General features: G+C 47.5%; 1 protein-coding gene across 1 annotated transcript in view; it reads right to left on the reverse strand.

Annotated features, from left to right (window-relative positions):
- The window catches only part of CACNA1I (calcium voltage-gated channel subunit alpha1 I), a 166,020-nt gene that overhangs the window by 25,721 nt on the left and 127,265 nt on the right, over nucleotides 1-13,034 (reverse strand). The window contains exons 10-18 of the mRNA XM_059817088.1: nucleotides 8,696-8,847; nucleotides 7,886-8,071; nucleotides 7,141-7,258; nucleotides 6,491-6,646; nucleotides 5,959-6,049; nucleotides 3,811-4,013; nucleotides 2,224-2,640; nucleotides 1,237-1,337; nucleotides 37-160 (exon numbers count right to left, since the gene is read on the reverse strand). Coding sequence (XP_059673071.1) covers nucleotides 37-160; nucleotides 1,237-1,337; nucleotides 2,224-2,640; nucleotides 3,811-4,013; nucleotides 5,959-6,049; nucleotides 6,491-6,646; nucleotides 7,141-7,258; nucleotides 7,886-8,071; nucleotides 8,696-8,847 — 1,548 coding nt within the window. The remainder of the gene's footprint in view (nucleotides 1-36; nucleotides 161-1,236; nucleotides 1,338-2,223; nucleotides 2,641-3,810; nucleotides 4,014-5,958; nucleotides 6,050-6,490; nucleotides 6,647-7,140; nucleotides 7,259-7,885; nucleotides 8,072-8,695; nucleotides 8,848-13,034) is intronic.

A 13,034-nucleotide genomic window follows, 5' to 3' on the forward strand; every position in this document is an offset into this window, starting at 1 on the left:
TGTGCTAAAAAGCAGGTGGGAGGAAATGGTGCTCACCGTGCTTCTGTGTTCAATCTGCGGTCTCTCCAGGGCGATGGTGATGCAGTTCAGGAAGATGAAGGCCAGCACAACATAGTCGAAGAGCTTGTGAGCAATGATGGTTTGGCAGAGGAGGCGAAACCTGCAAGAGAGTTCCAGTAGGCACCTGTGCCTTGGGCAGAGCAAGGTTAGGAGCTATGAGGAAGAAGAACTGAGAGGTCTGGCCAAAACCGAGCTCTGACGTGACAGCTCTCCTATCACTAATACTGAAGTCCCTTGCCATGGCAATATCTCAGGGTGGCCCACAGTCACACAGGGACCCTGGAGCAGAGCAAGGGTAGAGCAAGGAGCTGAACCTTCATCCATTGCCCCAGTGCCAGAGTGGTTTCTTAACCACTATGGCTCTGTGCTCCTCTCTTGCCCTGTAGAGAAGAGGCTGAGTTTCAGTTTTCCTCCCAAACTCATACTTTGTACCACCCCAGGGCAAAGAGGCCACATGCTGAAAGCTGAGGAGAGGCAGGTATGTTGGCTGTCATGGGGACCACACTTCCGTCAGCTCTGAAAGACACTGTGCCCATTAACATAGATGTCACACAGAGCAAAGAGCTCTCCCTCGTGACCTGTAATGAAACCCCCGTCTTTTCAAGGGGCAATGCACGTGAGTGAGAATACTGTTGGCTGGGATACACGGACATTTTCTCCTGGTGGGAAGACCCCTTTAGCGGGAAGAATTTATCCCAAATTTCTTTTTTTCAGGCAAGAAGTAATCTAACTTTGCCCTAAAAGTTGTGATATGACTGCTGATAAGTTGGTACTAGGACCAAAAATTAAATGGAGAGACTGTTCTGTTATCAGGGGAGGAAATATCAGTATTATGGAGTTGTTAATAATACATTCCTTCTCCTTTTTGGGTTAATGTTAGTATTCCCTGCCTTGCTTTGCTATAAATATTTATGATTACACAAAAGAAAAATGGGATGCTCCAAAGGGAGGGAAAAATCACAATACCTATTTAGGATTCTCATTCTTCCTTTTATCTCCAGACTCAAGGAAGAGAATTGTTGTTTGGCTATAGAAGGGGAGATGGAGGAGACAAAACACATTCCCAGCTGGTATGTTTAAAGTTGCAACCTAACATGCAGCTCAGGGAATGTGGCCAGCATGGCAACAGTATCTGCCCCGTCTTCTCAACGCTCTCATGGCAAAAACTGTACAAACCTGTTTTGTGGAGAGAAGAGATATATGGACCAGTCTTCCCGTAACTCACACCAGTCTGGTTTATAGACTTCCATCATCTTCCGGATGCGAAAGCACAGGCTCTGGAGGGATGCAGCAGAAGCAAGTGCCACTCATTACCTTCCCACTTGCCTGAGAGAGGCACTCATCCTTTCACATCTGACCCCGAAACACTACTACCTGCAGTTCCCCAGGTGCACTACCTGCCATTCTTTAAGACCCCAAATGGACTCAAAGAGCAACAAGCCACTGAAGAGGAGGTAGGGGTTGCTTTGCCAGGGCCTGTTTACCTCTTTGCATCTGGTTTCCTCCCAAGATCATTATAAATAAAACTGCTGGTGTCCTTTCTAGAGCAGGATGTTGTCCATGATGCCTTCTCAGAGCTGTTGGAGTGACGGTGTTTCCTTGCTACCGCAGCTAAACGAGAGCCCAGGACAGGCTGGTTTTCTGTTGGCACTTGGGCTCGGAGGTGATTTAGTTTCATACAGCATGTATGTCTGTTTAAATTTCTACTGACCATCCCTCCATTTTTTCCATGCTTTGATCTGCTCATAGATTGGGCATTGCCATCTCCCAGGCTGGCACTGCAAAATGCACTTGCCTTGTCTCTTGTGCCTGTGCTTCCTGCTCTGATCCGTCGATGTTCCCCATGCAAAGCTCACTGGCTTTGATCACAAAGATCACTGGCTGCACTGCTCTGAAATAACACCACCCAAATGACCATGCACGTGCCTCACATCTGCCTTCCTCCCACCTGTACAACTGCCTTGCAGGCAGCCTGACAATGTGGTTTGGGCCTGTCTGGGCCTAGAAGGTCCCACCTGTGTTCAATGTTGTCCTCCAGCAGTACTTAAAGCACCTTTGCAAGCTGTCCCATCCACGTTGCATGGAGACTGAAACTTGAGGATGGATTTGGGGTGTCCCACAACACTGCGGTATAACCCTACATTCCCTGCACCAAGTACTCACATAATCTATCTCTTCATCATCCTCTCCCCGTTCCTTGCGGTTGTTCATCTTTGGGAAGATCTCCTTGGCAATACTAGGCATTTTGCCATTGCAGTCTTGATGCTCGCTGGCCCCGGACACTGCTCCCAGCTTCTGGGTCACTCTGTGGCCAGACGGGACCGAGGCTAACTCCAGCAGGTCACAGGAGCCTTTGTTGTCCAGGGAGAGCGTCCGGCGGCGATGAAACACCCTTCCTGTCCTGTCCAGCTCCCCATCTGCCACCCTGTGCCTCTCCCCAGACAGGAGGGATTCATGCTCAGCAGAGGGAAGTTTGTGCTTCAGGCTGTGTCCCCGGGCCAGGCTGTTCCAGCTGGAGCGGCGGCTCCCCCAGGCGCTGCTGCGGCCCCAGGCACCATAGTGGGAACTGCGGGAGCTGGACTGTAAGAGAGTGGGATGAGAATTCAGAGACTCTGGGTGCAAGGAGGGAGCATGCAATCTTATTTCAGATCACAGACTTCTCCCTGGGCCCCCAAGCCAGAAGGTTGCCATTTTTTAGCTATCGAGGAAGTTGCATGGTGGGAATTTAGTGGCAATCTCTGTAAATCTGACAATAAATTGATAATGACTTAGCAATGGTGTTGGCTGTAATTACTTTATAGCACCATCTGTGTGCAAAGCATTTACGGGGAAGGTAAATAATAAAGCCAAAGGCCAGGTACCTGATGTTGTTACTTACACCAGCACAGAGCAAGAATAAAGCTTTCCAAAAATCTGATTGGCAACTTTTTATGCTGCCCTGGGGCAAAGGATAACACAAGGTACAGGGTGATGGATAATCTGACACACCGTCTTTGAGTACAGTCTTAGTAAATGGAAGAAACGAGGCTTGTTGGTTACAGTCTAGTCCAACTATATCAGCAACTTATCATATAGTACGTGGCTGCCAGCTCTCCCTGTTTAGAAATAACAGGAGCATGAACCCTTTGAGCACCGATGCAGTCCCCTGAAGCTGCGTGTGGCAGTGGGTAGTAAGCCCAGAAGCTGATGTTAAAAGGTGGACAAGTGCATTGGCTGGACAGCGAGCAGTGCTTCGGGAAGCGCTACAGGGCAGCAGGACCTGCTATGGGGAGCTCCAAGTCAAGATTTCTCTCTTCATTGTCACAAAGTGTTCCAGAAAACCCATCTTGTTATGGGACTTGGCAGTTCTGGCATCACTCAGATATTCCTATGCTCTTAACTCACTCAGGGCATCATTTTGTTTCCTATGCTCTAGGAAAACAAGGATAGGGCAAGAGGACAAAATGAGTTTCACTCTAAGAGGGACACTCTTTCCTTGGTGTTTCCCCTCTCCCACCAGAAGAATATAAAAGAGCTGAATTCAATACTCAATGGAATATGGATCAATAACCTGGAAATAGATGTCAATAATCTGGAAATTTAGATAAATAACATGAACTGACCTGGCTTCCTAAAGACAGGCAATGTGCTTGTGTTAGAAGCCTACAGCAGCAGTGCAATCCTCCACAGCAATCCCCAGATGATGGCAGAAAGACAACAGAGTGCTTGGACTTCAAAAGAAGTCTATGACACACATTTCCACTCACTCACCAAGGACCGCTGGTCATAGGTCATTCTCCCCAGGGACATCACACTGCTCTTCCGGGAGTCAACAGCAACACGGATCTGGTCAGGCTGCAGGGAGTTGCGTGAAGAGTTGGTGACCAGCCCAGCAGCCACTGGCGGGTTGGAAGAGGGCAAGGATGGGTCCAAGTGTCCATTAGGTGTCACAGGAATTGCACAGAGCTTGGGATCTGGGTGGAAAGATGCCGAAAGAAGAAAAGAAGAAGGTGGGTTCCCCACTATCCAGTGACCATTTCAATGTCTAAGCTGTTTAGCATGTTAGCAGCAGCTAACAGAGTATTAGCTGTTTAGCATCAATCAACATCGATTCCTTCCTTTAGGGTGTTGTGGCAAAAGCAGTGCAAGCTGGGAAGTCTTTGAAGTATTCTCCTCAGTCCCCAAAACTGATAACAGCTTTCCTTGGGGCCAGACAGACGAGCAGAGTGCTGGTCAGGCAGACTCAGGCTGACGGGCAGAGGACGAAGCCAAACCCTGGCAGCGAGGGGAGGAGAACATGCTTCTGCATGCCAAGAACAGACACATGCATCTTCAGGTCTGCACAAATACCACCGACTGTCAGACTGTCCATTTAAAGCAGTTAGGCTGAGACACTGAGGAAGAGACTAATATGTGGGGAGACCCACAGCCACCCATGTATTGAGGTCACCTTTAAATTCCTGCAATCATATTCTTCATCCCAGTCTATCCTACTACACTGGACCTCTTCAAATTGACCTTGAAGATCCAGGACACTTTTGAGGGGTATGTTAGGTGCTGTGGATGACCATCAGCATTTGTCAAGATGAATGGAGAGGATGGGGTACTGGGTTTTAATGCCTGAAAGGACTGGAACAATCATTTTAGTTTGACCTATTGCATAATGAAGGTCACATATCCTCACCAGCACACAGTGTCACAGCTGTGAGTGCACCAACAGGCTCTGCAAACTCTTCCCCATCTGCCCTCCTAAGGGATTGGCTGCCTACATTCAGGGTAAGCTCTGGTATGGTGCAGCCGTGTAACCCAGGACCAGACTGGTGTGAAAACAGCTAAGATGCAGGGAAGAGCTGTGACAAGGCAAGAGCGGAGCCACTGCTCCTTGCTGTGGGAGCTGCCTTTAAGCTCAGACCTGGGCTTGTGGTCCTTGTCTGGGTTATGCTGTGAGTATGCTTGTGCCTGTCCTTGCACCTTGCTATCTTGGTCTTGTCTTGCTGACAGGACTTCTTGGCTTGACCTCGGACCTGCCTCATTACTGTGGACTTGCCTGGCAATCATTGAACTACTGGCTGACCCTGGCTAGTGTCAGCAGACCTGCTCTGCTTAGCTTGTGTGAGCACTGTACCTTTGTCGGTGTGGTCCCTGCCCTCCTGCCTGGCTGTCCCTACCCCTCAGCTCCTGGCTCGCCATCCACTGCGGAGCAAGCTACTCTTGCTGCTCCCTGCTACCAAGTCCTGTCTGAGGTATAATTCCTCTCGTAGAAAGACTTGCAGTCTTCAGGGAAAGACTTCGAGGGGTGGAAACCTTACCTGGCAGTTTGTAGGAAGACTGTTCCAACAGTTAATTATCTTTCCTTAAAAATATGTGGTTTTTTTCAGTTTGAATTTGTCTAGCTTCAGCTTCCAACCTTTACAATCTCATTATGCTTTTTTCTGCTCAATTGAAGAGCCATCTACCATCAGAAATCTCTCCTTACGGTCGGCACTTACAGAGTCTGTGATCAAGTCACTTCTCTGGTTTCTCTAAGCTTCATTAGCGTCTTGCTATGAGGCAAGACTTCCAGATTTGTCTGAGTCCTTTTTAATGTTTTGGTATCCTCTATCCATATGTGGGTCCCAGATTCGGACACAGTGTTCCTGAAAAAGTGCCCCTGAAGGTAAACAGAGACAGTCTCACTTCTCACTCCTATTTGCCATTCTTTAGGTCATTCAAGAACTGCTCCTCTTCGCTATCGCATTCCTCAGGATGCCAACACAGCTCTGTTTTTTCCAGAGATAACACCACAAACTAGCATAAAGTTCAAAATTAAAAACAGTAAGTCCTTGGAGGTGGGAGTGAATTTTCTGCAGAATCTACTTTCAGATTTCTCACTAAACAGCAATGGGAGGTCAGCAAATGAGGCTGTTTGAGATATTGTACCTGAGCCTTCCTGGACCTCTTGGAACTGATCTAACTCCTCCATGTTTGATGAGCTCTGATCTTCATCTGAGTATGACCGGTTGGCATCACCCTGGAACACACAAATTTAGAAGCTGGGAACTCATAAACAGAGAAGAACATTTGTTCTTGCCTTTCACTGCTGGAACAACTGTAAAATCCTCCTTGGCAGCCAGGCATCAGTGTGATCACTGGAAAGAGTCTCATGTGACCTGGGATGGCCGAGGTACTGTGTTCTTGCTTTTGGAGGGGCAAAGGACTCACCCTAGTAGGGTAGGGTCTGTTGCACAGGATGGAAATTGTGAACTCCCTTCCAGAGGACTTGTCTCTTTCCTTGCAAGGATTAACGCTGTCATCTTTTTTTTTAAGTGAATCCCACCCTGAACTTAGCAAGGGAAATGACAGAGGTGTGATACTTTGGGAGTCCCCCACCCCAGTACCCTCAAAGTTTCTCAAAGGTCCCCTTTTTAGCGCCTCTATTCCTCCTCCTGATGAGGCCTTGGTGGCAACTCACCTCAGCCTGGAACCCCTCCACGAGAATGGCCACTAGCAGATTGAAGAGCACGTAATTGCCAAACGTCATGAGAGCCACAAAGTAGAGGGATGCCCATGGCGAGGTGGAGGCCATGCCATTATAGAGCACAACATTCCAGTCCTCCTGGGTTAGGATCTGCAACCAGGAGCAGAGGCCACATAAACATAAACATGAAGGAAGAACACGAAGGGGATTCCCAGAAAAAGACAGTGAAAGGATGCACATCAGGCCTCTTAACTTCCCCATAACCATACACCCGCTGCCCACTGTCACCGTCCAGCTGTGGTACTGCTCTGATTACATTAGCTGAGCAAGAAGAACAAGAGCAACCATGAGGGCAGCCACGTGCTGGGATGATGGTGTTAAACACAGGAGTTGCCGCATCAGAAGTGACCTTTGCAAAGTGTCTCTTAGGAAGGAAGGAGCGCCCCCCCCCCCCCCCCCGAGAAATACACCAGTCGCTTGGCTACAACACGCAATTGTTCTTCCTCCAAACATCACATGCTGTAGCCTTTTGTGTGAATTTCTGTGGTGTCAGGAGCAAGTACAATGCTCTGCAATGAGAAAAAGCACCTTCTGATCCTCTTCACTTTGCCCTGGCCCACCCGTAAAGAGCAAAGTGGGGTCACCTGGAAGACAGTGACGATGGCCCACAGCAGGGAGTCAAAATTCTTCCGGTCAGGAACTGTATCTCCTGTGTCCGTCCTGAGACTGAACTTGCAACCAAAGATGTGCATTCCCAGGATGCTGTTGAGACACGAGGAGGAGATGGCATCAAATGTAAATATCTCTGCCACCACAGTGAGCTCGTCAGAGTGATTCTCTTTGCTTCCCAACAATCTAATGTAGCACCACAGGAGAGAAGGTTAGAAAAACACAGCCAGACCACTGGGACCTATTTGTGAAGAAGGAGCTGTGTATTGCACCCCTGTAGCTCACCACAAAACCTTGTTTCCCATCTGCACTTCCTCAAAGCTCACGTATTCCCTCCAACATGTTCTTCAGACCTGCTCTCTCCATCATTCTTGCTTGCTCTCCTTTTTCTTCATCTCCCTACCACCGCATCCACGGGATGCACTGACAAACTTTCTTGGGTGCCTTCTGCTGCCCTTTTGTCAGAGCCAGCCTCCAGACTGAACTGTCCCTGCAGCCTGTGTCGATTACCAAGAGACTTCACCTATCCTGCAATAGGACATTATGCTCAACGCAGGCATTTGGTGGCAGCAGTAACCTCAGCCCTTATGAGCAAATAAATGTTTGTCAGTGCTGCCTGAGCCTAGAGCAATGGGCAAGACGAGTTCACGCTCCAGAGTTGCTGTCCACATGAGCCATGCAGTGCCTCTCCAAAACACTGTAAGACAACTGCCTCCTCACCTGAATATAAAGATGAAGAGCATGAGGAGCATGCAGAAGGTGGCTACATTGTCCATAGTCTTCATCAGCACGACAAGCTGGCGGCGCAGCGCGGGCATGAAACGCACCAGCTTCAGCACCCGCAGGAGACGGAAAGTCCTCAGCACAGAGAGGCCCCCGTCCGACTGGCCGATGATCTCCCAGATGCTATGGCCCAGAGAGGTAGAGGGAGTGTGAGGGACAAAACAGAGGAGAAATGAACAAACAAGAAGAGACAGAGGAATAACAGTGCTAATCCAAGTTATCACCTCTGCATTAGCTGTATGTATATAGGTGTAAGAGAGAAAATCTGTTTGAACAAGATATAATTAGAAGTATATACTACAGGTTTATGCTTATGTGTAGAAAGCTGCATTTCTCCCTTCAGAACATGAACATGGCACTGCACGTTGCAGGAATGAGGAAAGGATTGCAGCATTAAGTTCCAGCAAGACAAGCTCTTCTATCACACATTAAACCTCTGTAGCATCCTTCATTTGTGCATTTGCAAAATATTTCACAGCTAATATTTGTGGTGGACTTGCAAGGCAACTGTGATTGCCTCCATTATACAGAGGAGACAACTGCGGGGCAGAAATGCTACACGGCTTGCCTAGGGTTGCCAAGTGTTGGGAAAGGGCATCTTGGTCTCCCAATCCTTGGCCTTGTGCATCAGCTCAGCTCCTCCTAGTATAGCTGCTAAATCCTTTTGGAAAAAACACGTGAAAACATGAGAGCTGTGTGGTACTCTTTTCTATGTGTATTTCAGTTGATGCCCAAGGCCCTTGTCACCTGATGATGACGATGATACTGTCAAAGATGTTGTAGGGGTTGCGGAGGTAATCAAAGAGACCAAAAGCAGCAAGTTTCAGGATCATCTCCAGGGCAAACATGCTTGTAAAGACAACGTTGCTGATCTCCAAGATGTTGGTCAGTTCCTCTGGCTGGAGAAAAGGCAAATTCAGAGAGTCAGAACAGAAAGAGCCCTGAAATTATGGGAAATAAAGTGCTACCATTCCCAGGGGACAGGCTTTGTAGGGAGCTGTGAAGGACCATGGGAGAGATTAGAGTAGAGCTAGATAGAGCAACCTTTGCACTCCAATTCCTTTGCACATTTACTACCTTCATCATAGATTATGTCCCTAACAAATTATTTCACTAGAGGTGGTCAGGAGCCCCACAACCATTCACACAGCCAAGGCTGACCAAGTGTCTCTCCACATCCTACTCCATACCCTGGGTCCTCCAGCTAAAGGCTGCTTCACTGTGCAAAGAACTTGAGTATTTTTCGAAGCAGGACAAAAGTGGCTGATCTGTGGTCAGCCTTTTTCTTCAAGAATTTCTTCCTCTGAGGTTTCCACAGGTAGCTGGCACAATTTTTTGCTGAAATTCTGAAAACATTTGTATGATAGGAAAACAGTTCTCCATGTTCCTCTAAACCTCACTGCACTTCTCTGCCCCTTTCCCCTCTATTTTTTTCCCTTCCCCATTTTCTCTCATCCACTCCCCACCAAATCTTTGATATGCATTAGTTCTTGATCCAGCAGTTAGGTCTTACTCCAGCAGTCTTTTATCATGCTGCTGTCTGCAGAGTGGTCTCAACAACTACCCAAGCAAATATCAGACTGGATAAATAAGACAACAGCGAGGAGGGGCACAACTCCTAACACCTACTTGTAAGGGACAGGAAGAGCAGGACAGGGTGAGGAAAAGAGAAAAATTGACAGCAAGAGAAGAAGGCAGATGCACACGGTGAAAACCTCCAGGGATGACACAAGATGACTGTGTTAAAAAAAAAAAAAGGCAACCTGACCCTGCCTCAGGCATTTTTTTCTGTTGAATCTCTGACACATCTTTCAGCCCCTGTGATACAGCCTCCTCCCAGCAGAGACCGATGTGTTTGTGGATATGAGAGAAAGTATTTTAATGACTCCGTCCGTGGAACAAGTCTGAGCAAATTAAATTACTCCTCCTTTTGTTTTCTGAATTAATTACTTTTTCTTCAGTGTGTGCAGCCTTCAAAACTTCTCTGACAATGTCAGGAAAGAGTCTAGACCGTTTCCTCAGGAATGATGAAATGTTGCTTCAGAGGGAGAAAGAGGCTATGCTGATGTCATTGATGAGGGATGCCATGTTCTCACTGTCCCCTGTGAAATGGACTCTCCTCTTCCTTCACATTGGTCTGAGCTATGCCTGGCCACCAGGTCACTCTTTAAAGCATCACATAAAATGATGGGAACAAGAAAACTGCAAAAGCCTGTTGTTTAGGGCAAGAGAGGACAGACACTCCTGGCATGGCAGAAACAAAAGAGTGAGTACCTGCAGGTCAGAGCCAATGTTTTTACCATTAACTCAGTATTAGTCCCCGCTAGGAAGGGGAGTCATGGTCTCTCCCTGAAGACTACAAAATTACTTTTTTTCTGAAGGGTAGCCTTTGTGTTGACCATGCCTGTTACTTACTCAACTGGTGGAAGGGGAAGTGAGGGAGGAATGCAGTTCTGGGTCTGACCCTCCCCCTGAAGCTGGGGTCTGCTTTGACCCCTGTTCTGGGAATCCAAGGGGCCCAGATCCTCCCAGGTGAGCAAATGGACTGGAAACAGCTCCTCATATCTGTGCCTTCCCATGCCCTTTGTTAATTTATTGCACTCCTTGTTGCCGATTTTTATTGAAATAGTCCATTTCTTTAAAATCAAAAAGAGGAGATGGCTCAATTTCCATCCATAACTACATTTGAATAACAAAACCATCCTGACAATGGGGGGGAGAAGAGGGGACGTAAGAGCAAAGACAGAGAAAGAATGAGCAAGTGCACATGGGAAGGGAGAGATGAAGATCACTTCACAGAGAGCCAGGCAGTAATGACACTCGCCAGGAACATGAGGTCCATATGCTAAACAGAGATGCCAATTTCAGCCTGAATCAAATGGTTATGTCAGTGAGAATGAGCAACATAAAAAAGTGACAGGCTATGATGGTGGATTATCTTCCTCTCTGCTGTCCACACATTCTCTCTTAGACTGTCGTAGGGAGCAATTGATGTTTGAAAAGCCATGCTTGCATCTTGCTTGTGTAAAAGGTCACCTGTTCCCCTGTCTCTCCTTCCCTCCCTGACATCTGTTTCTCTAGTCAAGCCTCCACCTGTTAATCTTTTTCTAATGGGCCATCAATCAGCCCCAGCAAAGCATCCCTCCTAGAGAGAGGGGGAGGAAGAACTGGGCAGGGAAAGGAAGGAGAGATGGGCAGAGAGAAAGGCAGCAAAAGAGGAATCAAAAAACAAAGCTGAAAAAAAAATAGTAAAATAAACTCATCAGCACCCACAAGAACTAGAGAAGGGGAGATTTTTAAAAATGGAGTAGGAAAGACGTAAAGGCTGGGAAAGGAAGAGCAACACAAAAGGAATGAACTCAGGAAAAACAGGAGAAAAAGAGCGGAGCCAGCTGGAGAGGCCCAAGGCAGCATGCTCACCGGCTAAAGGCAGATCCTGCATGGCAGCCGTTTCTGAAGGTACAGATAATTTGGCAGAGTGTGAAGAGCCATCAGCTGGGAGCTGGGGCTGCAGGATGGGGGCCACCAGGGGCTATGTCCTGTGCAGGGATGCCCTTGCACCTGGGGCAGTGTGCCCATGAGTGGCAGTGGACAAAGCTGGTGGCTGGGACACGGCTGGTGCAGGGGAATCTCTCTGGCCAGGGAAATGTGAACTTGATGAAGGGGGCAAGCGAACAGGGAAAAAGTGGTTCTCTCCTTTTCTTCCTACTGACACACAGGATCCTCAGCACAATGGATGTGTCACCTCACAGTTGTGAGAGCTCCCCAGGCTCCCACAGACAACACTCAGGCATTTATCATCAAAACTGTTAGCAAGGCTTCCTCCTCCCGGGGCCACGCAGGTTTACCTAGAAGCTGTAAATTGAAGTGTCCACAAGAAAAGGCTTGAACTCAAGGCTATTTTAGTCTAAGCAAAACCAGGGAACACCAGAAATCTCCCCACAAGAAAAGTCTGTTCATATTGCCAAGCCAGGATAGACTCATTTACCCAACACACCAGGAGAGAAACTTGAACAAAACTGTGGGAGCCAAGTAGTGGGGTGAGGAGGGTAGCTTGAAGGGGAGAGAGATCCCAGGGGGCAGAGCATGCTCAGAGCCACTGTTTTAACCAGACTGGTTCACCGACTCTGAATATGGATCTCTTTCCAAATCCATGAAACTACCTAATTCAGACCTTCATGGCACTAAGTTCTTCATCCCTACCGGTGTAGGTCGAATACTGAGAGTGAAGTGTATGATTCAGGTCTACCTCAGGGCTCCTGCCCAGTGACCAGAAACTAGACCTGGGGCAACAGAGGGCAGCTGCTCAGCTTTTTTCTCCTTTTCAGTTTCTTACCAATTAACTTTGGAATTCTTATCTCAGATTAGACTGAAAACATAATTAGTCCATTATCTGACAGCAGCCAGAAACTCCTGCACTATAGGAAAGGTTAAGAATATGCAGACCAGGACTTTCTCCTAACCAGGAGTAAATTGGCAGCTGTCTAGAAATGGAAGAGTAATTGATGTGATCTATGCAGACCAGCCCTACCAAACCATACCTGCACATCACTGCCTCTGAGAACATGAGAGGGAAATATTCCATACAGAGCTCTCTCCAGCGTGTCGATTTTTACTCACCAGTTCAAAGTCACTTGACAATAATCAGAAGAGTCATAGAAATCAGCCATGGAACATACCAACTAGCTTTTACTCATCCTAATCACCACCCCACAACCAACAGAGGACTTTGTGATGTTTTGTTATACCCTAGTTTTACAAGACTGAAGTAATGTGGTTTTCTCTACCACCCTAGGGAGACTGTTCCATCATTTACTAAATGTCAGTATGATGAGCTGGCTTGGACATTTGCTGAATGTTTCTGACAAGCAGCAAATAGTAAAAAGAGAAGCAATAACTGTGAAATATGAACTTGTGGATGCAATAAATGCTGGTATAAAGGGAAATCATGCAGGCTAAAGGTTATGAAGCTACTGATCCACAGGGCTGGTCTACTTAGGGATCGTCTCCTGATCCACACAAGGCAGACCTCATAAAGTATTGATCTGATGTACGAAGGAATACTGTAAGTAGATACTGGAGAATA

Source organism: Gavia stellata, chromosome 4 (assembly GCF_030936135.1).
Source record: "Gavia stellata isolate bGavSte3 chromosome 4, bGavSte3.hap2, whole genome shotgun sequence".
In the NCBI taxonomy this organism is placed as follows: domain Eukaryota; kingdom Metazoa; phylum Chordata; class Aves; order Gaviiformes; family Gaviidae; genus Gavia; species Gavia stellata.